This window comes from Cnephaeus nilssonii (assembly GCF_951640355.1).
Source record: "Cnephaeus nilssonii genome assembly, chromosome: 3".
NCBI lineage: Eukaryota > Metazoa > Chordata > Mammalia > Chiroptera > Vespertilionidae > Cnephaeus > Cnephaeus nilssonii.
Window position 1 is genome coordinate 64,565,398 of NC_137074.1, and position 24,573 is coordinate 64,589,970.

At 40.5% G+C, this 24,573-nt stretch overlaps 1 protein-coding gene across 1 annotated transcript in view; it reads left to right on the forward strand.

Moving 5' to 3' along the window:
* Positions 1-24,573, forward strand: part of CCDC191 (coiled-coil domain containing 191) — an 80,262-nt gene that overhangs the window by 39,483 nt on the left and 16,206 nt on the right. The window contains exons 8-13 of the mRNA XM_079766641.1: positions 3,074-3,264; positions 11,017-11,311; positions 16,447-16,901; positions 17,676-17,788; positions 19,962-20,044; positions 20,784-20,885. Of these exons, the coding sequence (XP_079622767.1) occupies positions 3,074-3,264; positions 11,017-11,311; positions 16,447-16,901; positions 17,676-17,788; positions 19,962-20,044; positions 20,784-20,885 (1,239 nt within the window). The remainder of the gene's footprint in view (positions 1-3,073; positions 3,265-11,016; positions 11,312-16,446; positions 16,902-17,675; positions 17,789-19,961; positions 20,045-20,783; positions 20,886-24,573) is intronic.

The following is a 24,573-nucleotide window of genomic DNA, read 5'->3' on the forward strand; positions in this document are numbered from 1 at the left end:
GCCCAAGGCCCCGCAGCAGCTTTCATTGCTTCATAGCTGGGCCTCATCTGGGCACCTCCAAAACCCAAACAAAGAAGAGTAATCTGAAGATCTCTCTGTAGCTCCTGCTGGGTGGCCTCAGGCAGAGGCTAAATTTGCACCTCCTTGGAGATCCAAGAGCCAGTGTACCCAGGGGTCAGAGTGGGACCATCCAGATTATAACTCCTCAGATCCATAAGGGACACACTCAGGGGGCAGACTCAGTGAGCACCAAAGCCCCACTGAAGCAAGTCTTGTCTCATAAGGGTGTCTCCAGCACAGAAGTTCTCTCATCGTAGACACAGCTGATCCTCACAGCCAATTGGCCTGGAGGTCAATTCCTCCCAGTGACACCAACAACAATCAAGGCTTAACTACAACAAGACTGTACACACAGCCCACAAAGGGGTGCACCAAGAGTGTCCACCTCAGGTAACTGGGGAGGCTGAGCCACTGGGCCCTATAGGACACCTATGACACAAAGCCACTCTATCAACTCAGAGAAGCAGCCAAAATGTGGAGACAAAGAAACAGGTCACAAATGAAAAAAATGGAGGAAAGCAAACGACTGGATATAGAGTTCAAAACCATGGTTATTAGGTTTTTCAAGCATTTTCTAGAAAAGGCCGATAAATTTAGTGAGACCCTCGAGGATATGAAAAAGGACCAACTAGAAATTAAGCATACACTGACTAAAATAAAAAATAATATACAGAGATCCAACAGCAGACTAGAGGATCTCAAGAATCAAGTCAAAAGATTTGAAATACAAAGAAGCAAAAAACACCCAACTGGAAAAGCAAACAGAAAAAAGAATACAAAAATATGAAGATAGTGTAAGGAGCCTCTGGGACAACTTCAAGTGTACCAACATCCGAATTATGGGGGTGCCAGAAGAAGAGAGAGAGCAAGATACTGAAAACCTATTTGTAGAAATAATGACAGAAAACTTCCCCCACCTGGTGAAAGAAATAGACTTACAAGTCCAGGAAGCACACAGAACCCCAAACAAAAGGAATCCAAAGAGGACCACACCAAGACACATCATAATTAAAATGCCAAGAGCAAAAGACAAAGAATATTAAAAGTAGCAAGAGAAAAGCAGTTAGTTACCTACAAGGGAGCACCCATACGATTGTCAGCTGATTTCTCAACAGAAACTATGCAGGCCAGACGGGAGTGGCAAGAAATATTCAAAGTGATGAATAGCAAGAACGTACAACCAAGATTACTCTACCCAGCAAAGCTATCATTCAGAATTGAAGGTCAGATAAAGAGCTTCACAGATAAGAAAAAGCTAAAGGAGTTCATCACCGCCAAACCAGTATTATATGAAATGCTGAAAGGTATTCTTTAAGAAGAGGAAGAAGAAGAAAAAGGTAAAGATAAAAATTATGAACAACAAATACATATCTATCAACAAGTGGATCTAAAAACCAAGGGAATAAAAAATCTGATGAACAGAATAAACTGGTGAATATAATAGAATCAGGGGCATAGAAAGGGAGTGGACTGACAATTCTCGGGGGGAAAGGTGTGTGGGGGGTGTGGGAAGAACTGGACAAAAATCGTACACCTATGGGTGAGGACAGTGGAGGGGGGATAAGGGCAGAGGGTGGGGTGGGAACCAGGTGAAGGGGAGCTATGGGGAGAAAAAAGAGGAACAATTGTAATAATCTGAACAATAAAGATTTATTTTTTTTAAAAAAAGAACTAAAAAAAATTCAAGCATATACTCCCTTATGTTATTAGACTTTTAATTTATTCTCTCTCCCTATGACACCTTAAAATCTATATCTTAAGCAATTTTGTTCAGAGTTCCCAAATGCAAACACAGTGGTGCACTTACTAAATGTTGAAATAGTGAAAGGTAAGTATTTTTATAAAGAAAGAAGCAGTAAATCAGGTTGACCCTGAGAGTACTACTAAGTTCTCGTTGCTGGGCCTCAGGCATCCCTCAGACCTCCCACAAAGGCACCTCCTATGAGGTTGCTTTCCATTTAGTGCTCCCCATACTTGGTAACGCTCCCAGACTTGCCATTCCCATTTATGGAGCCGGGGTCTTTCCTTCCAGAGGCTCCCAGTCTAGTGCAAACCAGTGAACAGGTGATTGTAATGCAGTGTGTTGAGTGTCTTGACTGAAGAAAGCATAGATTGCTCTGGAAGGGCACTGACATTTGGGGAGAGTGGTTGGTAATAGGAGGGCTCCCTAAGGGAAGTGACTTCTGAAGTAGGCAGGCAGGGAGAGGAGAGAAAAGGAGGAAGAAATTAGGATGACCATAGATAGAAAAGTGTGAAACAGTATGGTTGGTGTAAGGCCAAGAGATGAAAGTAATTTGATGTATTAGGAACATAAAGTTTTCTGTGAAAATAGAAGATATAGACAAGGACTAGATCTCAGAGATAGACGAGGGCCATGAGCACTTTTCTAGGGCATCCTTAGGGTCAGCAGACCTTGTCTGATTATTGTCACATGCATACAGTGGAAGATTGTAGGAAGCCTGAGTGTCTAGTCTCTCTAGGCCTGTTCCACCAAGGCCCTAACATAGTTAGGGGTCGCCCAGCTCAAGCTACTGGTTTTAGTTGTCTTGTTCCCAGGGACCAGAGAACCCACTCCATCCTTATGGGACCTCCATGTCCATTTATGCAGGACATCAGCAGAATTAGTAACAGGAATGAAATAAATGGTTGGTATTTTAAATTCCAAGATAGCCTAGCATGAGAGATCCTGTCAGAAGCAGGTCTTTCAAGTCTCTCAAACAAGCTCTTTATCTTAGACCTTAAATGTGACTGTTACTCCAGCTCCCCATAGAACTGGTGCCTTACAAGGAGGATGAAGTATTTAAGTCATGAGGCTGAGAGTGCCTCAGTTGCATGACTTGAATATTTCTTGTCATTATTAGCATAAAGTAATTGTGTCTGGTCTGTTCCCCTTCCATTAAGACAACAGTTGCTGATTTTGTTAGAAAAAGTGTGCGGCAGCAATCTGAGGAGAGGGCTTTATTCCCTATTAGAAACACTGGGGGTGATTTTCCAAACGTTGTTTCCATTGCAGTGTCAGGAGCGCTATTTCTCTGCCTGGCACACGCTGATTCTTGACCAGAGGATTAAGCTGGGGAAAGCTGGAACTCTGTCCAACTGGAAGTTTCAACTGAAGGTCCTGAAGGCCTGGAGAGACTACACGAGATCTCGGAGGCTGGAGCGGGAGACACAAGCCATGGAGCGGGAGCTCAGGGAAGAAAACAGGTACCATTATTTACCATGAAAGCCCTTCTAGTGCATTTATCTAGGACAACTTTCCTCTTGATGTATCCAGAAATGAATTCTCAAAGCTCTGTTCACTGGAATCATCTCACCTGCTTATAAGATGTGCTAACAATTGGTTTCCGTTGCATCCCAAACTAGAAAAATTTAACTGAAGATTATAAGCAGAAAAATTACTTAATTAAAATATATTAATGTGCACGCTTTCCTTTTTTAAAGGAAGCAGGTATGCTTTTTCCCTTGTCCTCACATGTAGCAGCATTTCACTTGGACTGTTTTATAATTCAAAAGACAGAGTTTGGTTTATATGCCAATAATTCACTTTGGTAGAAATCACTATCTGCACATAGAATATTAATTAGGGACACAGGGAACATCCATCTGGGAGGACAGACCTGCCAAGAGTGATTCCTCCCATTCCCCCATCTTTTGTTCTTCATCTTGTATAGAGGTTTTGACATCTTTTTATCAACTTCCTCTGTGATTGCCGCATCCTTTATGGCTAGGGTTCAGGATCTGGAAAAGGGGCTGCACACAAACGAATACACTAGACAAGAAATATGAATTTAGAGGCATGGGGGGCCAGGTGGAAAACCCTTATCTAGTGGAAAGGCTTCACTGGGCCCCAGGCCCTGTTAGCTTTTATTCAGTTTTAGAACTCACATCTTGCCCTTAGTCAGGCTGGCAATCCGATAGCAGACTATCTTAAAGGTCAGTAAATATTAGTAAAGATTTACTTTGAGACTATTAGGTCAGGAAATTGCTTGAGCCACCATTATCTTGACAGAACAATTGGTGCATAGCTTTTAGCCCTTACTAAAGCTCAAGGTCCATCAGCCTTCGAGTTCTCTGATGCACTTTCATGATAGTGTAGACATTGGATAGCTTCCAGCATCCCTCTTATTCTTGTGAATGACAAAATTTGTCTTCAAGTAAAACTTTCTTTGCTCCATCATCTTAAATACATTCTGTTCTTTTCATTTCCAAGTTTAACTTTACATTCTTGAACCAAAATCATATATGTAGAAGGAACAATTTGTTGATTTGGGAGAGGGCAGTTCATGTTTTTATATTTGCTCACTTCTCTACCAACAACCCTGTTATTCATTCAGGGTGAAAAACTAAAGGGATGGTATATGAAAGCATTGAGCATTGTTATGTAGAAGGGAATGACAACCCCTGGAGTTGTACAACCATGTGACAGCATTAGGCCCTGGGAAGGATATGTAGGAGACTGATACATGGCTCCTTGTCCTCAAAGAACTCATAATTTTGTGGGGAAAACAGGATCTAGAAACAGTAGTGATATCGAATAGCATTATACCAGTAAACTGTGTAAAGCATCCCCTTCTGATAAGACCTTAGCAGAGGGAAGTGTCGCTGTGACTAAGGAGACTCCTACAGAGTGCCAGGAAAGGTTTTATCAAGAAGATGGGTCATGAGCTGGGCTCTGCACAGTAAGTAGGATGCTCCTAAGTGGAAATGGGGAGACGAGGTGATGGCATGGAGTGTAGCCGTTCATATTAGCTGGAGATCATCAAGCATGTGGTTGTAAAGTTCATCAACTTGCAAAAGGTTTTGAATGCCAGGACAAGGAGTTTAAATATTCTTTTGTAAATAGAGGAAAATTCTTGAAAGTTTTTAAGCAAGAGGGGGGCCAAATCGATTTTACTTTCTACAGTATGCTATAGAAATTTTCACTTAAAAAGTCAACATAGGGAACTCTTTCATAATTCATTTCTAAATTCTCAGGACCCAGTGATTGATATAAGGGATTAAGTGTAACTGAAATAAGAATAGCTGGAAATGGACTTGTTAGATAAAGAAGGGAAACTGGAGGTGTTTTAAAAGGGAAGCCACATGAGTAAGGGCATAAAGGAGTAGAAACTGAGATGTTAAAGTTAGAAGTGGCTTGTGAAGTTTACATGCCAGAAGACACCTGTAGAAAAAAAATCTAAAGAACTTGAGATTCCATTGACATTAAACTGTTTAAATATAAAAACACTAAATGGGGATTTCATAATGTGCCAATTTTTATTAAGATCTCAGAACTTTTTGTCTCATATCTGTGAATTATTTTCAGGTGTCTCTTTTTTTTTTTCTTTTTTTTTTTTAAATATATTTTATTGATTTTTTACAGAGAGGAAGAGAGAGGGATAGAGAGTTAGAAACATCGATGAGAGAGAAACATCGATCAGCTGCCTCTTGCACACTCCCTACTGGGGATGTGCCCGCAACCAAGGTACATGCCCTTGACCGGAATCGAACCTGGGACCCTTGAGTCCACAGGCCGACGCTCTATCCACTGAGCCAAACCGGTTTCGGCTCAGGTGTCTCTTTTTAAATGTTCAGAATGGGTACTACTTTTTCGTTTTAATTCTATATGTTACAAAGCCATTACACACCTACTCACACTCACACACTTGCGTAGACACACATACACAAACATTCCATTAAACACATTTGTAAGATACTACTTTTAAAAAAAAATGGAAGAGAGAAAATATTTAACTTATAATAATTTTTTACCACAAAACTTTAGAGCAAAAATATCTTAGAGCAGGAAGGCTACCTGAACACTTGTCTAATCCAGCCCCTCATTTTATAGATGGTAAATGTAAGACCCAGAGAGGGTAAGTAATTCTCTCAAGGTCATGAAGTTAAGAGTAGGTAGTGCAGGACTGGATCCTGGTCTTTTTGATTCAGAGTCAGATGCTTTTTTCTATACCACACAGCTCCATATTAAGAAGCTTCCAGGTGATGGTTCCCTAAGACAACCATGTTTTTCAACTATACTATAATTCACTTAAGCTGGTTGCAGATGAAAAATAAGAGAAGTAATTAACAAATGACAAGTCATGCTGAAATACATGAGAAGAAAGGATCTATTAGACACAAACTGTACTTTGTGCTGCTTTCCTGAAAATCCCTGGTTCTGTGCATCTTGTTTTTTGTTCTAGAAATTGGTTTAGGATATTAAGGTGGGTGATTTTGCTCAAAGAGGTCAGGATATTAAAGGTGGAGTAAAAAACTCAAAAGTAGCTGCTGCAAGCAGAAACCAAGAAATGTTCGTGGGCTCGAGGGCATCAGGTAGTCCCCACTTCCAGCATTCTTTTGGGCAGTCATTTATGGAGTACCTCTGTTAACATGTTATATTGCCCTTCCCTCCATGGACTCCTGGGTATCCAGAAACTGAATGGCATCTGAAGCTGGTAAACCTCCTAATATGTGCGTCAGAGAGGACTCTGGCTCATGCTAAAGCTCTAAAACAGAAATGTATTGTCTTGCACGTTTTCCCTGGGGGCTACCTGGTGCATTATTGAAAACATTAGCTTTTTCCATTCCTATTCCTGCTGAAGCTGCTCATCCCAAATGCAGCTGTTAGTGGCACTGCTGTTTTTATGTTCTGCATCAGATCTCGGCACGCAATCAGATCACTAGTATGTGGTTACTTATTTGTCATTTCTCATTTCCTTCTTTTTCTTTATTTTATTTATATTTTTCTCATCACCATTTATCTCCCCTATACCTTCCTCCACCTCCACCTATCTCCTGCCCCACCCCCCACCCTCTACCTCCCATGGAATCACCACACCTGTGTCTGTGTTCATGAGCTCATTCCCTTTTTCCTCATTTCCCTTTTTAAAAATTCAAGATATTCTTTCAATACCTAGAAATATTCTAAGATAGTGTTATTACCTTACATGAGAATTTGTTCTATATAGGACAGGCAGTATAGGGCTTTTTTTAAAGGGTGACATCACTTAGAGGAGGAATCTGAAGCTTAGAAACTTTCAGTCACTTGCCCAGTGTTCCGTTAGTGTTCTGACTTCCTGGTTCTATAATATGCACCAACCACTAGGTATCATTTGAGTTGTTGGTTCTAAGCATCATGGTTCATATTTAAATTCCTATTTAAACCTTTTATATTTTATATTCTTAGGTCTTTAGAGATGGCCTTTATCTGCATGCAGTTATATAATTGTGATGATTATGCCACAAATTCCCTGATTTCATCTTGGCAGCATACTGGGACAGGATGTTTTCCATACAGGAACTCTGTCTTTCATTCAATGATTATCTGTAGACTGTGTCTGAAACCATTTCTTTAGCTCAGCATTCCCAAGTAAATCACATCTTGTTGAGCTTTTAAGAAATTTAAGTGATTTTTCACTTTCAGAAATATTTATGTTTTCTGTGTCATCTTTTTAAAAGTATAGAAGTTGGCTTATCTGGAATATTGTCACTGCTGAAGTGAACTGCAAGGGCACTGGAGTGGACCCAGCCTCGTCTCCGGATACCTGGCTTCTGTGTTTCCACCTTTCCACCTCGACCCACAAACACAGATACCTTAACTAGATCTTCACATCGCCTGCAAAACCATTATAGAGTAGGCTCTACGCACTATAGTGAACATGCATTTTTGAGTTTTTGTTATGCTTCAAATATATTTTTTCTTTTTGCCTTTTGATAGTGTCCAAATAATCTTTTCCCTGACAGTCAAAATCTCAGTTTTTGTTTTGGCTTGTTTATGCTGTAAAAACATGAAATTAACACTTCAGGTAAATTTCACACTCCTCCTTTCTGAGCAGATTGTTGTAAATCAATTTTCACTTTAATCAGAGCAATGTACATTCTCCTGTGAAAACTTACGGTTTTCACTTAATTATGTAAAGTGCTGTAGGGTTTTTGGAGCTTTGTTTTTCTTTGTGTGTGTGGTTTTTTTAAATACATTTTTATTGATTTCAGAGAGAAAGGGAGAGGGAGAAAGAGAAACATCAATGAGGAGAGAGAATCATTGATTGGCTGTCTCCTGCACACCCCCTACTGGGGAATGAGCCGGCAATCCTGGCATGTGCCCTGACCCGGAATTGAACCATGACCTCCTGGTTCATAGGTCAATGCTCCACCACTATGTCTCATGGGCCAGGCTAGAGCTTTGTTCTTACCTGTGTTGCTACCTTATTTATTATTCTTATGTCCTCTAAAATTTTTATTTCAAGGTTATTCAGTCTCATATTAGATACTTTATTTTCATCAAAGTATAATAAAATACAAATACTTATAACCACCTATATTGTACTTTCATTACAAAATCTATCAGTCAATCACTACGTATTTATTGAATACCGATTCAATTATTTAATTCATTAGAAAGAAGCAATCCTATCCAATAAAAGAGTAATATGCAAATTGACCATAATTCCAACACACAAGATGGCCGCCCCCATGTGGTCAAAGATGGCTGCCCCCATGTGGGCACAAGATGGCCAGCAGGGGAGGGCAGTTGGGAGGGACCAGGCCTGCAAGGGAGGGCAGTTGGGGGTGATCAAGCCTTCAGGGAGGGGCAGTTAGGGGTGAACAGGCTGGCAGAGGAGGGAAGTTGGGGGTGACCAGGCCTGCAGGGAAGGGCACTTGGGGGCAACCAGGCCTTCAGGGGAGGGGAGTTGGGGGGGACCAGGCCTGCAGGGGAGGGCACTTAGGAGTGACCAGGCTGACAGGGGAGGGCAGTTAGGGGCAATCAGGCTGGCAGGCGAGTGGTTAGGGGGTGATCAGACTGGCAGGCAGAAGTGGTTAGGGGCAATCAGGAAGGCAGGCAGGCGAGCGGTTGGGAGCCAGCAGTCCTGGATTGTGAGAGGACCCCTCTAGGGGTCCCAGATTGGAGAGGGTGCAGGCTGGGCTGAGGGACGCCCCCCCCCCCCCCCCCGTGCACGAATTTCGTGCACTGGGCCTCTAGTTAAGTATAATGAAAAATGCTCTTTGCAGAGTTGCTGTTAGTGTTTATCCTGAAATGCATCATTTCAATCAACTTTACTCTCACTAATTGGTTGTTTCATTCAATTCCTCTGACATAGGTTAAATAAAGTCTGTGACTCTAGAGTAGTCTAGAGTAGCTATGTTTTTTAAAGAAATAGAACATATTAGAACAGAAATATCTGAGTGTGTCTCTGATAATAGGGTAAATATTGTTTGATGAAACTTTTGTTTCAGTTATATATAGTTTTGTTTCATACATGCACACATAAACTTGCATATTGAGTCACAGTATAACATTTTTTTATTACTGTAGGTGGCAGTCAAAAAGGTTTCAAAGTCACTTAAGTATATAAGAACGGTGGAAAGGTTCTCCTGACACATTGACTTAAGAACTTTGATTTTTTTTGTTATGATACCCAAAAGTCCATGAGGAGAGTTAAACATTATTTATTTAACAGAAATGGATATGCATACAGTATTATAGAGAAGTTATTTGATTCCCCTTTACAAGATAAAATCAAGTAGGTAGCTAAACAATATTAGGTTTTAAACTTCGAAGCTAACCCCTGATGCAACATAAGTTCCAAGCTCTATACCTCACTTCTTCAGGGACAGTAAGCATCCACTTACAGATGGAGCTCAGAAAACCCAGGCTTAAATTCTCAATGGCTGCTTCCAATGTGTCTCCTAATGGAGAGTCCCTTTAGGAAGGGCATGTAGCTGGTACTTCCTACCTCCACTCAGTCAATTCCCCTAATGTTTATGCAGCTTCCAGGAGCTCTTCCTTAGGAAGAGAATGAACCTGAATCCCTACTAGCTGGGGAAGGAGCTCCATAACAGCAAGTGCCTGTCTTTGCCTTTCACACATGTCTAGTGGTTAGCAATTATCTTCACAGGGCAGTCCTTCAATCATTTAGTTTAAATGGTCTGTAAATGAGTCCTTCTTTTTAGATAATCATTCCCTGGCCAAGTAAGTCCTCCTTTCCCAGATCTACCTTCTTAGTTCCATGTTGACAATTATAAGTCTTATACTTAATTGTTGACAATTCACTTCAGTTTTGTTCCTTTTCCTTCCTCCCAAATTTCTGTCTTCCTTAGGTTTCCCAGATAGCTGGATAGCTCCCTCATCTTTTAAAAAGTACTTACTTATATACCTACTAGTGGCCCAGTGCACAAAATTCGTGCACATTAAAAGGGAATTAATTAGAGGGAATATTTTAATATTGCTATTTGCCCTTTCTCTATAATAGAAAGAAGATGTCAGAGATGAAAGAAAATTAGTAAAATATATATGAAAATCTCCCTCCTGTCAGAGTCTGGGGTGCGCCACAGGACCCAGAGTCAAGTTCCCACCCACCAGTGTGAGCCTCGAAATCGCGCAAGACCCAGACCCTGCCGGCCCCACCCCCGTCAAGCCCCACCAGGCGGGGGGCACAGCCTCAGGTCCCCCATCAAGCCCCAGCCCACCTCAGGTCCCCCAGCCCCAGTGCTGGGGCAGGGGCACAGCCTCAGGTCCTCCAGTGCTGGGGCAGGGGACATGGCCTCAGGTCCCCTGTCAAGCCCCACCGGGTGAGGGTGTGCAGCCTCAGGTCCCCCAGCCCCAATGCAAGGGCATGAGGGCACAATGACCATTTGCTTATTAGCTCTTTATTATATAGAATTATTTTTGCTCCTTCCTCTCCAAAAGCCTTTAGAAGCTATTTTATGGTAATCAAAAAATGTAATGTGTCTTTGTGACATGATAGAACAGAATAGTCACTCTTCTGAGGTAATGTCTTAAAGTGCCAGTGCCTTCCATGAGCAGACCCTTTACACCAGGGAATTTTATAAAACAGTTCCTTTTAGCTTAAATGGAAGGATACGGTGGAGCTAAGTGGAGCATTTCTGGGACTCCTCTGGACTTGTGTTTCATTTATATCACCAAGTAACAAGCTGTAAATTGCTTATCTTTTTTAATGGAAGTGCTTTGTTGCTTAGAAAACAACAACTGGCCGCTGAGTATAACAGGAAGCACGTTCTCCAGCACCACTTTACAGAATGGCAGCATTGGCATCACCAGAAGCAAGTTCTCCGGCACCACTTTACAGAATGGCAGCATTGGCATCGTGCAGAGATCCTAAAGAGAGAGCTGGCTCTAACAAAGGAGGAAACCAGGAAGAAAATGGGTGAGCTGTTGAAGGCAGCATCACTAGGAAAACTCAGTGCAGCTGGGTCAGTAGGCACCAGTCTGCTCAAGGAGGCAACAGCCACGGTGGAGCCACCTACAGGAGAGGTACTTTGCTTTTCTTTTGCTTAGCCTTCCTGCTTATTAATCACTTGCATTTTAGCTTTGCACTTGGGTAGCTTGGGCTACATTAGTCGTTGTCAGGTTGCCTCACCTAGGCTATCTAAAAGATGAGCTGCTGTAATGCACAAAGGTTTACTTTCAGTCAGTGTTCATTTTCTTGAACTGCGTCCTCTTTTTATAATCTTATATAATGAAGAGGTAATATGCAAATTGACCATCATTCCAACATACAAGATGACCGCCCCCATGTGGTCAAAGATGGCCACCTCCATGTGGACACAAGGTGGCTGCCACAAGATGGCCGGCAGGGGAGGGCAGTTGGGAGGGACCAGGCCAGCAGGGGAGGGCAGTTGGGAGGGACCAAGCCAGCAAGGGAGGGCAGTTAGGGGTGACCAGGCTGGCAGGGGAGGGCAGTTAGGGGCAATCGGGCTGGCAGGGGAGCAGTTAGGCGCCGATCAGGCTGGCAGGGGAGTGGTTAGGGGGTGATCAGTCTGGCAGGCAGAAGCGGTTAGGGGCAATCAGGCAGGCAGGCAGGCACGCGAGCGGTTGGGAGCCATCAGTCCTGGATTGTGAGAAGGATGTCCAACTGCCTGTTTAGGCCCAATCCTACCAGGATTGGGCCTAAATGGGCAGTCAGACATCCCTAGAGGGGTCCCAGATTGGAGAGGGTGCAGGCTGGGCTGAGGCACACCCCCCACACACACACACCCCCTGTGCACAAATTTCGTGCACCAGGCCTCTAGTCTATATATATAAAAGCCTAAGCGGCCGAAACCGGTTTGGCTCAGTGGATACAGCGTCGGCCTGCGGACTGAAAGGTCCCGGGTTCGATTCCGGTCAAGGGCATGTACCTTGGTTGCGGGCACATCCCCAGTAGGGGGTGTGCAAGAGGCAGCTGGTCGATGTTTCTCTCTCATCGATGTTTCTAACTCTCTATCCCTCTCTATCCCTCTCTCTTCCTCACTGTAATAAATCAATAAAATATATTAGAAAAAAAAAAAAAAAGCCTAAGCGACTGTTACGACCAGACAACCAGATGGTAGCTATGATGCACACTGACCACCAAGGGGCAGACACTCAACACAGGAGCTGCCCCCTGGTGGTCAGTGCGCTCCCACAGCCAACCTCCCATGGCCAACCAACCTCCCGAGGTCCCTCCCCCTGGCCAGCCGGCCCCAATCACCCTGATGAGGACTGGGCCAAATAGACCTGATTGGCCTGATCACTGGCCAGGCCGAGGGACCCCACCTGTGCACAATTTGTGCACTGGGCCTCTAGTCACATATAAACTTTGGTGTAGCTCAAGCTTAGGAGGGACCTAATAGAGGGAATTTAAAACAATTAAGAGAAAGACTCCTTCAGGAACAGGTAATATAAAGCATTGTTTACAACTCTTGAACTCCTCTTATTTGATCATCAGATATTTTCTTCCTAAATGAGCCTTGTGAGTTATGAGGGGAATATTTATGTTTTTATTTTTCTAGTGAGAAAAATCATAGATATTAATTGTAGCAGTTTGGTAGGAGAAAATGACAGGAAAAAAAAGAAAAATAGCCTATAATTTCATTATTTGGAAATAACCATCAGTAACATGTTGAAGTATAGCCATCTAGTCTTTTCTCTATTCAGGTATATGCAAAATTTGCTCTTCAGTATTTTATTTAGCTTTAAATTTTTATTCAGTCAAATCATTGAGAACATTAATCTGCCATAATACAGGAAAAGGAAGGCCATGTATTTTTCTTTTTAAAAATAATGTGATTGTTCTGCTTTTCTAAAAGATTTCTTTTGTGTTTTCATAATATCACATGAGAATTTTTTTAAGTCAATAAGTCTTCAAAACAGTAGTTCTCAACTGAGCCTATACTGCAGAATCAGACCACTAATTCAGAATCTCAGAGTGGAGCCCTTGTATTTTTTTAAAGTTCCACAGGTGAACCTGATGAATATTCACCTACGAGTTAAGGACTACCATTCTGTGCCATCATATTGGAATGGCTGCATGAAATTTTACCATGAATTATAAGGGAGAATCTGTTTACTTCCTCTTCTATTACTGGACATTTAAGTTGTTTCCAGTTTGCCACGATTGCAAACAGAGCTTTAGTGAACATCCTTGTAGTTAAATCTTTGCACACGTCCATAATGCTTTACCTTGGATAATTACCTAACAATAGAATGCACATTTTAAAGACTCTTACCAAGTTGCCCTTCCAGAAAGGTTGTACCGTAGGAAGTGCCTGTTTTCTTTTCTGATAACATATTTTAACATATTTTTCATTTTTACCAAGTTAACAGGTAAAATATTTTCATATTATTGCTTCAACATTTGCATGTGGTATTTTTTTTCTGTTGTTGTTGTTGTTTTCAATCCTTATCCAAGGATATTTTTTCCCATTGATTTTCAGACAGGTGGAAGGGAAGGAAGAGAAGGGGGAGAAACATCCATGTGAGAGAGACACATGGATTGGTTGCCTCCCGCACGCTCCTCGACCAGGGCCAGGGATCAAACCTGCAACTGAGGTACAAGGTACGTGCCCTTGACCAGGAATTGAACCCGAGGCACCCCGGTGCGCAGGCCAAAGCTCTAACCATTGAGCAAACCAGCCAGGGCTGCGGATTTTTAATTACTACTGAGGTTAAACATTTTTTATATTTCCCATTTACATATATATGTAGTACATGAAAATGGATTTAGTAAGATAGATATATAGTGACTTGTCTCTTCATGCCCTTTTTCCTACTTGATTATTATCTTTTTCTTATTTATAAGAGCTCTTTATATTTTTAAGGCCATTGGTGCTTTTATTATTATACGTTTTGCAAATTTTTTTCATTCTGTCATTTGTCTTTTTGGTTTATTTATGGTGTTTGGTGCTATACACAGTTAAGTTTTTATAAAGGCAATCCTACCAGTTTTTTTCTTTCATAATTGCACTTGTGTTTGAAAAGCCTTTCAAAGGAGGTGCTCTACCCACTCACCTCCGCCCCGGCCCTTCCATCCCTCCACATAATGCTGTTAAGTACTCACCTCAGATCTGTGAAATTGAAGTGGGCCCTAGAGCGTCCCCAGCCTTGTTTTTCACCCTGACTCCTGCTAGTCAGTAGTTAGTTTTCATTTAAGCTTAGTCTCTCAGCAAAGGGGAGCATGATGATGCTTATGTGCCTTATGTAACAAACTGGTCCCTTCCCCCAGGCAGTTTACCTACCTTTGTGTCAGTCAAAGGACTTTGTTTCCATTGAGACCCAGGAGAGTCTTCTATCTTGGGAAATAGCTGTGTGGAACCTTTTACCTTACAGAGTTCCACTGTTATCTTTCAATGAAAAAAAAAAGGAAGTCAGCAGAAAGTATTTTTTTTCCTGTGTAAAGCAGAAAAGTTACTAAAATACTTACATAATTTACACTCAAGAAAAAAGGTCTCCATGTTTCTGAAATAAAAATCAAAATAATTTATCTAGATTGTAAAAAAAAAATTAGAGCAAATGAAAATAAAGGGCTATAATAGACTGTAAGTTACTAGATAAACTCTAATATTTTCCAGAGTGTAGAGTATAACATGAACAATGAAAATATAAAATCTTTAGTTAGATGCGCACACATTAATTATACAATCATAGGAACTCATGTATCATAAACACATATATTATATCTTCATATTTTTCAGAATTATCATTTAGCTAATAGGTGATTTTCTCTGATTAAGCCAGATTGTTCAGTTCTGTTCTATTAAGTACAATCTGTACCAGTAAGCTTTTCTTTCTTTCTCTAATTTCACCTTAAAGAGTTACTATGATCCAAAAGAAATCTTGTTGCTGTACTCAAGGCTTTTACAGCCTTGCTGGGTTAATAATATGTCATTCCCACGAAGTTTAAAAGGGCCTAAAACATGTACCCCGCAGGTGTTCTCATGAATAAATGTCCACTGACATTTCTGAAATAGAAGGTTATTTAAAAAAATATTTAACATGTCAGAGTTTCCACATACCACATCTTTCACTTCAGCTGAATATAAAGAAAATATTTCCATCATCATGAAAAATATCTTTGGGTATCCAAGTATGGCACTCTGTTAGAACTAGAGGCTTCTAAGACATGTAAGATAGTTCACAGCATTTTTATCCTTATACCACTGCAGATGGCAAAATCAAAAACTGGTTAGACCTTAGACCATGGCATCAAACCATTCTAGAAGAGACATTTTTAACTATGACATTACTTGGCTAGGATAAACTTTTCTTTTTTTTTTTTTTTTGATAAACTTTTCTGATTAAAAATTCTGTTTTCTTTCCTTCTGTATAGAACTTGTAATTGTGATATCTCAGTCTATTAAATGAGATATAAATGATAAAACTTTGAAAACTATTAAGCCACGTGCTAATACAAAATATTATTAGGTAACATTCTTATATAACACAGATATTTGTCCATTGATCCTGGGTGTGTCAATATTTTCCACAAATAGATTGTTTTAGAATAACTAGAGACTCTAAACTTTAATCCAGGCCGTAATCTTAAAATAAATACCCTGTGATTAATTTACTAGTGGCAAGAGAAGCATTGAAATAACTATTATTAACGAGCTATTTTAATGAGTATTATTGATTTATAAAGGTATTCTTTAGTTTTCAAACATTCTTGAGAAAGACTATATCCTTTGCCACAAATTTTTCAATTTTCTACAAAATTCAGTTAATTCATGCAGATTAAAATTCCTGTGATATATATCTGGAGTAATCTTGTCTAATTTACAAATGAACTATCCAAATTAGACATCTATGAGAGCACACTTTTCTGATTACAAATGTTCTAGCCCATGTCAGTGGTTTGTGCAGCTGTAGCTATTCTCTCCCTTCCCCCTCCCCCTCCACACACACACACACACACACACACACACACACACACACACTTTTCCGGCCAGCAGCATTGCACATTCTAAGAATGGTTCCCAGGGTGAAGACTGATGGCCTGTGAGATAGCCAGGCCAGGAGCACAGGCAACTCTGACTGGGGTGCCGGGCAGTTGTGCCATTGAACAGAACAATGCTGACTAGATGAAGTTGGATCTCAGCAGCACAGTCCTTTAAATAGCTGAGCTCTAGAACCTTTTCCCTCTCTATCAGGTGACTGCCGTGCCCCTTTTGCGGGAAAAGCCTCCCTCAAAGAGCAATGATTGTATGCCTAGCCCCTACCTGGGAAGACCAACAAAGAGCACCTTGCAAGTTCCCCTGCAGAATGTCCCTCTGAACACCTCTGACAATAAGCCGCACAAGACCTTGGATGTTGAGGCCTCCCAGCAGCCTGACAGCGATGAGAAGCTCAAAACCACCAGCCAGAAAGCAAAACCCATTTGCATGGGTCATTTCCACAATCGCCATGTCTTCCAGCAGCAGCTGATTGAGAAGCAAAAGAAGAAACTTCAGGAGCAGCACAAAACAATTCTGGAGCTGAAGGAAAGCCAGAGGCTGGCGAAGGCTCGCTGGGCAGCAGAGCGTGATGCAGCCCTCATGGACACACAAAGCCGTCTGCTGTCAAACCCCAGAGAAGAACCTGAAAGAACCTGCCAGGTGCTTTCAAAGTATGTCCTTGTATCAGAACACTCTCTGGACTCATTATTTGGAGTTTTTCACTTTGTGGTAGACGGGCTCCTGAACTTTACCTAGCTTCCAGGCTCCATGATCTCTGCTTTCCTTTTGTTGTGCACTCTCAGACCAAATAGGCCCATGCATTGTGATTGGTACATGGCAGATACAAATAGGTCTTTAAGGCTAGCAACTGCCCAACTAGAAGGATCCACTTATACATTACCATTGGTATTGCAGCTGCCTTTGTCTAGGAACTCTGTTATATCAATAAAAGAGAAAAATACTTGCTTTAGATTGACTTATGGGTTTTTTGATCATGTTAAGTGCTGAGAAGTCAGGTCAGACAATATTGGGTCCAAATGGAGCAATTATCTAGCTTTATCGGGATGGCAATTATCTAGCTTAAATTTATAGTTGTTTTGGATAAAAGTAAACATTTTTGAGCCTGAAATAAGAGTCCAAATTTCTTAAAAGCCATTTAGGATGATTTCAGAGGTGCTTGAGATATACTCAATATGTTTGACAAATGGTAGGATAAGAAGTGGGTGGCACTATTGATTTGAAGTACTGGGGTGAGAGTTGGAGTGCCTCACACACTGGAGATGCAGGCCATTCACTCAACCTTTCCATGCCTTGTTACACCAATTTATCCAATGGGTGTAATAATGCGTGGTTATCTTAGCGAGAAAGGATTAATGAGTTCCTCAGGTGCAAGGGCTTTGAACAACGCTGGTTATTGGTCTGAATTTTTTTTTTTCCTTCTCCAGTTCTCCTGTTGCTTCCCCTGGGACTGAAGGTAGTAGAAGCAACTCCCAAAATTATCTTTCTGGACCCAGAAGGAACCCAAGGAAGCTGATGGCACCCCATCCCATACTTAAAGGCAGGGCTGTCTTGGTTTGGCCTTGGTGGTGGTTATCTTCCCTTGTGGAGTAGAGTGTGCTGGGACTGAATTCAGGCTACTCTTGGGTTTTGAGCTTGGCAGAACCTGGTCAGTCTAAGGTGGGTAGACACGTGAGAAGTGGAATACACCAGAGCGCTCCACAACTTTTCTCCTGCCTCTTCTGCCAAACTTTGGGCCTTTCCAGCCAATAAAATAAAAATGCTGAGAGGTGTATCGTTTTCCTCTAATTTGAGATTGTATTGTGATTTTTTAAAAAGTGGGTCAGATACACAAATGAGAAAACTCTGAGTAGCTGCCTAGAATAAACATTGATCAAGATCAGCTATCATTTTATTTTGTTAACATTAAAATTTATAGCAATTTATGTTAAATTAGTACATCATTTTATAATGAGTTGTGCCTTGATGATAGGCTTTTAGTAATGAAATCTGTAAACCACACATTTTAATTTAATAAGATTGTTGATAACATAGAAATAATTATTTAAACCAAACAATACTATTGGAAGAGAAGCATTCCTTAGAACCCACCAATGAATCTGCTAATTGTTTTCACTGTATACTTAGTCAACCATTGTACATGTGTTTGTACGTGTGGTAGGCACTTTGACAATTAGATTGTGTTGGGTTTTTTTAAATATATTTTATGATTTTATTTTATTTTTTTACAGAGAGCAAGGGAGAGGGATAGAGAGTTAGAAACATCGATGAGAGAGAAACATCCATGAGCTGCCTCCTACATACCCCCTATGTAGGTATGTGCCCGCAACCAAGGTACTTGCCCTTGACCTGAATCTAACGTGGGACCCTTCAGTCCACAGGCTGACACTCTATCCCCTGAGCCAAACCGGTTAGGGCAGATTGTGTTTTGTAAATCTGAGTTTTCTCCTATGGCAAGATTGCTGCCCTAACCAAAATTGAGGTCATCTGAAGGACACTGTGCCTGAAGTTCATTCCCGTTAATGAAGAAATTAGCAGTCTTTGCATTGACTCTGCTAGGACAGCAGTTTATGCCATCTATGTCCACTGAGGATAATTAAAAATGCCCACTTATTACTTTTTTTATTATTTGATCAACAAGTTAGCACCTCAGGCTACCTTGCAAGTAGTCTTCGATGACTAGCTAGCTCCAGGAAAGATGGGAAGGGACATATTACCAGAGGCTCCACTTCTCAGGGTTCTCTCACTTTATCCTCTAGTCTGCTTCTGCCTCCTTAAAGACATCCTCACTCCTGCCATCTGTGGCACCCTACTATTCTTTTCCAGCAAAGCAGACACTTAATATCTGTAAGACATAGCCTAGTGAGTGTTTTGTTTATTAATTCTTAAAACTTGGACTTAAATGTTCTTCCTCTATAATATGACACAAGGAACCAAAAGTAACCATTGGCTGACTTGGGTGAGCAGAATTTGGTACTCCTCCCACCCATGCTCCTCTTCCTGTGAAAGTCCTGGCTGATGACAGTCATATTATCAGACCATCTTGCACATTTGCTTCTTTTGGATTGATATTTAATAGACTGTCAAGAACAGGAGTCTGACACTCAAATTCGTTCAGATGCCAGCTCTCCAAATGCTTAGTACAGTTCCATTTCCTGCCCATCTGGATATCCAGGCCTTAAAACTAAATTAAAATGTATTCATTGTGACCCTAAACTTTAGTTTGTGGTTGTTGTTGTTGTTACATATACAGACGTATGTATCATGACTTGGGGAAAATTAGTGGATTCAATGGGAGTAATTCTATTCTCAAAGTATTTGTTAGGTATAATTAACATCTATATTCATTAAAGGAATTATCAAATTAAAATTATGGTTTCTCAGTTTCATATACTAAAAGTATCATCAAGACACATTATCTAATTTAAATCAGTAAACATTATTCTAATAGAAATGTAAGTAAAAACGTAATCTGCAAATTGCTCATCATTGTTGAGGATGAGATTATAGGTCTTTAACTTACAGGGAATATACATACGTACCTATAGTTTATATATTTGTATTTTATAGAAATTTTATACATATATTTCTGAGATTGTGAACACTCAACTTAAAAGAAAACCTTAATAACACCAAATTTTACTGTAAAATAGAGACATTTGTTTTGCAGTGCTCCTTATATGTTTGATATTGGAATTCTTACTATTTTCTAGCCATGGAAGAGAGAGCAGCTCAGCGAACTGAACGTAGGCGGATCTTGGCAGAGAAGAAACAAAAACAAGAAGAGGAAAAATTGGTAATAAATCAAGAATGCAAACTGAGGCACGAGAAAGGATTTGTATAAGTGTTTATTAAAAAAAATTTCAGCCTAGCTTGTTTAAGCCTATTGAGACAATAGAGTTATTCCAACTTTGGAAATGGCTTTTGGCCTACTGGCCTGAACTCTGTAACAATTTTAGGAAAATAAAGGGGAAAAGATCAACATCATTTGTATAGTAGGAAATGTTACAGAAGTCGATGAGAACTAGCATATTGGAAGATTGACAGGTAACCAAGACTAGTCTGTTATAGGTAGATGTCCAACCTTACAAGTTTGCAAAGGTGGAGAGTTCTTATCTTTCGAAGTTTTGACCTGTCAGAAGTAAACGTTGTGCCTACTAAGAAAAAATAGGTACTACTAACAGTTTTGAGGGGTTTTTAAATGAAATGAAAGAACAAATTTCCCCACATTATATATAGTTTGGACTTAGTATTTCACAGATGAAAAGAAGAACTAGAAAGTAATCATTTTATGATAGAAAGTTAATGGTCTTATTCATGCTTAGTCTCATCTTCCCAAGGAGAAGAGTGTTCTTTGGAGAAACTTTCAAGTTACACAACCTGTTGGCTGGGTTTTCTACTTTTATCACCAAGTGCAAGCTTCTTCCAGAGACAGGGCGGACACTTGGGTAGATACTTCTCTCAATCTCAACTTAAGGATCATATTTCCATACAAATCGAGGGTTCTGATTTTCACAAATTCTAATCTTGATCAGGCCCAGTTAAAGGCCCAAGAGGAGGAGCGTCAGAAGAGGGAGGCAGAAGAAAAGGAGGCTCAACTTGAGAAAAAACGAGAAGAGAAGAGACTGAAGAAAATGGTTAGTAGTGTCTGTCTGGTCAATTGCCTGTCTCTTGAAGCCTATTGTGTGCAATGCTGAGACCCTGTGCACTTTCCCCACCTCAGAACTTCTGTTTAGAACACTCTTTTCTCACCTGCACCCTTTTTCTCTTTTTAGTGAAAATCTACTCTTCTTTACATTTTAGCTCAATATGACTTCTTCCAGATTAGTCTTGCCCCACCCTCCTCTTCACCCAAGGTTAGGTTAGGTCACTCTCTGTGGACTCTGAGTATATTTTCTTCAAAGCATTACTAGGGCTTTAATTATGCATCTATTCCATGGTTGTTTTATTCGTATCTGCATCTCCTAAGCTGTAATCTCCATAAGAGTAGAAGGAGCAGTCTGAAGTCGCTCACTATTGTATTGGCTAGCAATGTACTGAGCATATAGTAGGGACTCAGCAAATGTATTGAATGAGTAAATAAATGAACAAATGAAAGAAAATACACAGAGGGAAAAAAATAAGAGATAAAACTCTTTTTTCAAGGTCATTAAATTCTAGTTGGAAACGTAAGTCCTTAAAATACATACCTATAAAGATGGTATACTAGTAGTATAGCACATGCTGTTTGGTGCCTCCCAGACCAAAAGAGATCAATAGAGTTGTGCAGGCAAGATCCATGAAGATTGGGGAGAAAATAGAGGCATTTTCATAGGAAAGAGATTTGAATTGGAAATTGAATTAGGGTTCTCCAGAGAAAGAAAATATATGTATATTAGGTGTCCCAGTTAATAATGAGGATTTTTTAAAAATAGATGGAGTTACACATATGTTGATATATATGCGATTTGATATGTTTGCTATTTTGTTGTATTGACAACAAGCTTCAAAACTTCATATGTCAAATTTGCTGAAGGTGTTAACATCATAGATATTTTTACACTTAAAATGTCAAATTTCGTGCCAAAAAAAACATTTGTGGGAAGTTTTAATTCATTATTTTGAAGAAAAGTGCTGCTGAATACTTTGGGAAGCTTATGGTGAACATGCTCCATCTCAAAATACTTGTGAATGCTGGTTTAAACACTTTAAAAGTGATGATTTCTATGTGAAAGATAAAGAACGCCCAGGTCAACCAAAAAAGTTTAAAGACCAACAATTACAAGCATTATTGGATGAAGATGCGTGTCAAACTCAAAAGCAACTTGCACAAAGATTAAACGTTGCTCAGCAAACAATTTCCAATCATTTACAAGTAATGGGAAAGATTTTAAAGGAAGGAAAATGGGTGCCACATCAACTGAACGAAAGACAAATGGAAAACCAAAAAGTCATCAGTAAAATGTTGCTTCAACAGCACAAAGTCTTTTTTGCATCGAGTTGTGACTGGTGATGAAAGTAGATTTATTTTGAGAATCCCAAATGCACAAAATCATGGGTTGATCCAGGTCAACCATCAACATCGACTGCAAGGCCAAATCGCTTCGGAAAGAAGACAATGCTCTGCGTGTGGTGGAATTAGTAAGGTGTGGTGTATGATGAGCTTCTAAAACCAGGTGAAACCATTAATACTGATTGCTGCCGACAACAAATAATCCATTTGAACCACGCTTTGATTGTGAAACGACCAGAATGTGCCAGAAGACACGGCAAAGTAATTTTGCTTCATGATGACGCACCATCACACACTTCAAAACCAGTTAAAGACATGTTAAAAGATCTTGCCTGGGAAGTATTAACCCACCCACTATATTCACCAGACCTTGCTCCTTCAGATTACCACGTGTTCCGATTGATGGCGCGCACACTTTCTGAGCAGCACTTCAAAACGTATGAAGAAGTGGCACATTGGGTCTCTGAATGGTTTGCCTCAAAATAAGAAAGGTTCTATTGGGACGGTATCCACAAATTACCTGAAAGATGGGGGAAATGTGTAGCTAGCGATGGACATTACTTTGAATAAAGCACTTTTGATGTTTCTCTTGAAATTATCGTGTTTTCTTTGATTACAAAATATGCCATTATTAACTGGTACACCTAATATATATATATGGAGAGATTTATCATAAGGAATTGACTCATATGATTATGGAAGCTGAGATGTCCCACAGTCTGCCATCCAGAAGCTGAAGACCTAGGAAAGCCAGTGATATAATTCCAGGCCAAGTTTGAAGGCCTGAAACTTGGGAGCTGATGGTACAAATCCCGGTTCAAGGGCAGGAGACCATGTCCCAGCTCAAGCAGGCAGGCAGGAAGCCAAAGCAGTAAATTCCTTCTTCTGCCTTATTGTCCTATTCAGGCTCATAAAGGATTGGGTGATGCCCACACATATTAGGGAGATCAATCTACTTTACTGAGTCCATGGATTCAAATAATTAATATCATCCAAAAACCCCCTCACAGACACACCCAGAAATAATCTTTAGTCTGGGCACCCTGTAGCACAGGCAAGTTGACACATAAAATTAACCATCACAAGTTCACCCCATTGTCAACTTGTTTTCCATACACATATGAAACCAACATAATCTTCAAATAAGGACAGTAACAACATCATAATTCTGCCTAACATGATACAACTATCCTGCATACAATCAGAAATGCTCTAACCTCTGCCCCAGAAGATGAGGTAAAGTTTTGAGTGATGTTTACTCTTCTCCTTGATAACCCATAACTTAAATACTATAATGTAAAATGAATAATACTTAAATACCATAATATAAAGCTAATACATCATATGTTACATAATAAGAGGATCAGAAAGGCAAGAAAACAAAGATACATATACAGATAAATATATGCATAGCAAAATAAGAAATGGATACTCATGACAATTACAGTCTTCATTTATGTAACTGGCCAAGTGGGTGTAGCTAGTATTTATAACTTATGTTCTTCCACTACCCACTCTTCTCTTTGCCTTCAGCAAGCACCTCTGCTAATCACAGTGTTTCACCTGGTGAGGTGACCCAAACCTTCATTCCTGAGTAGTCCAGTGTGGATTGGGTTGTTGTAGTTTTCTTTTGATCTTAACCCCAGGGCATAGTAATACTAAGATATACTCTAAGGGGCCTCCTGTATTCCAGAAATACTCTTCTTTACCTCCACTGTGGAATAGTAGACTCTCCAGTTTCGCTTAGCAGTCAGGTTTATTCACCCCAGCCAGCACTTCCTTCTTTGCCTGTTGATTTAGAGTCATAAGGAGCCCAATATGACTGCGTGGCATTTTTAACTTCCAGTTCAGTGGAATCATTGTTGTGTCTCCTGGTAGAAGCATTCCCCCATTTGAAACCAAGACCTCAAGACTAACAGAACATAAAGTGGAAAAAGGAAGCAAAAATTTTGCTAGTGGGTCACTGGAGGTAATCATGAGTGGTGCCAATCCCACTTCCACCTCCTGATTCCTGGAACCTGTGAATCCTGGCTGTGGGAGGAACAGTGCCGTATATTGGATGCTGACTCAGAGCATATACAGCCCTCTGGGGAACCTTACCATAGACCTGCAAGGTATTGCCACCTAACTGGAACTGCAACTGAGTCTTCACAAGATCATGCCAGCTCTGCACCCACCCTCTCAAAGAACATCGCCAGGGTTTCGGGCACTATACCCAGTAGGGGGTGTGCAGGAAGTACCCAATTGTTTCACTCTCACATCAATGTTTCTCTCTCCCTGTCCCTTCCTCTCTCTCTCTCTAAAATCAATTCAAAAACATATTTATAAGAGAC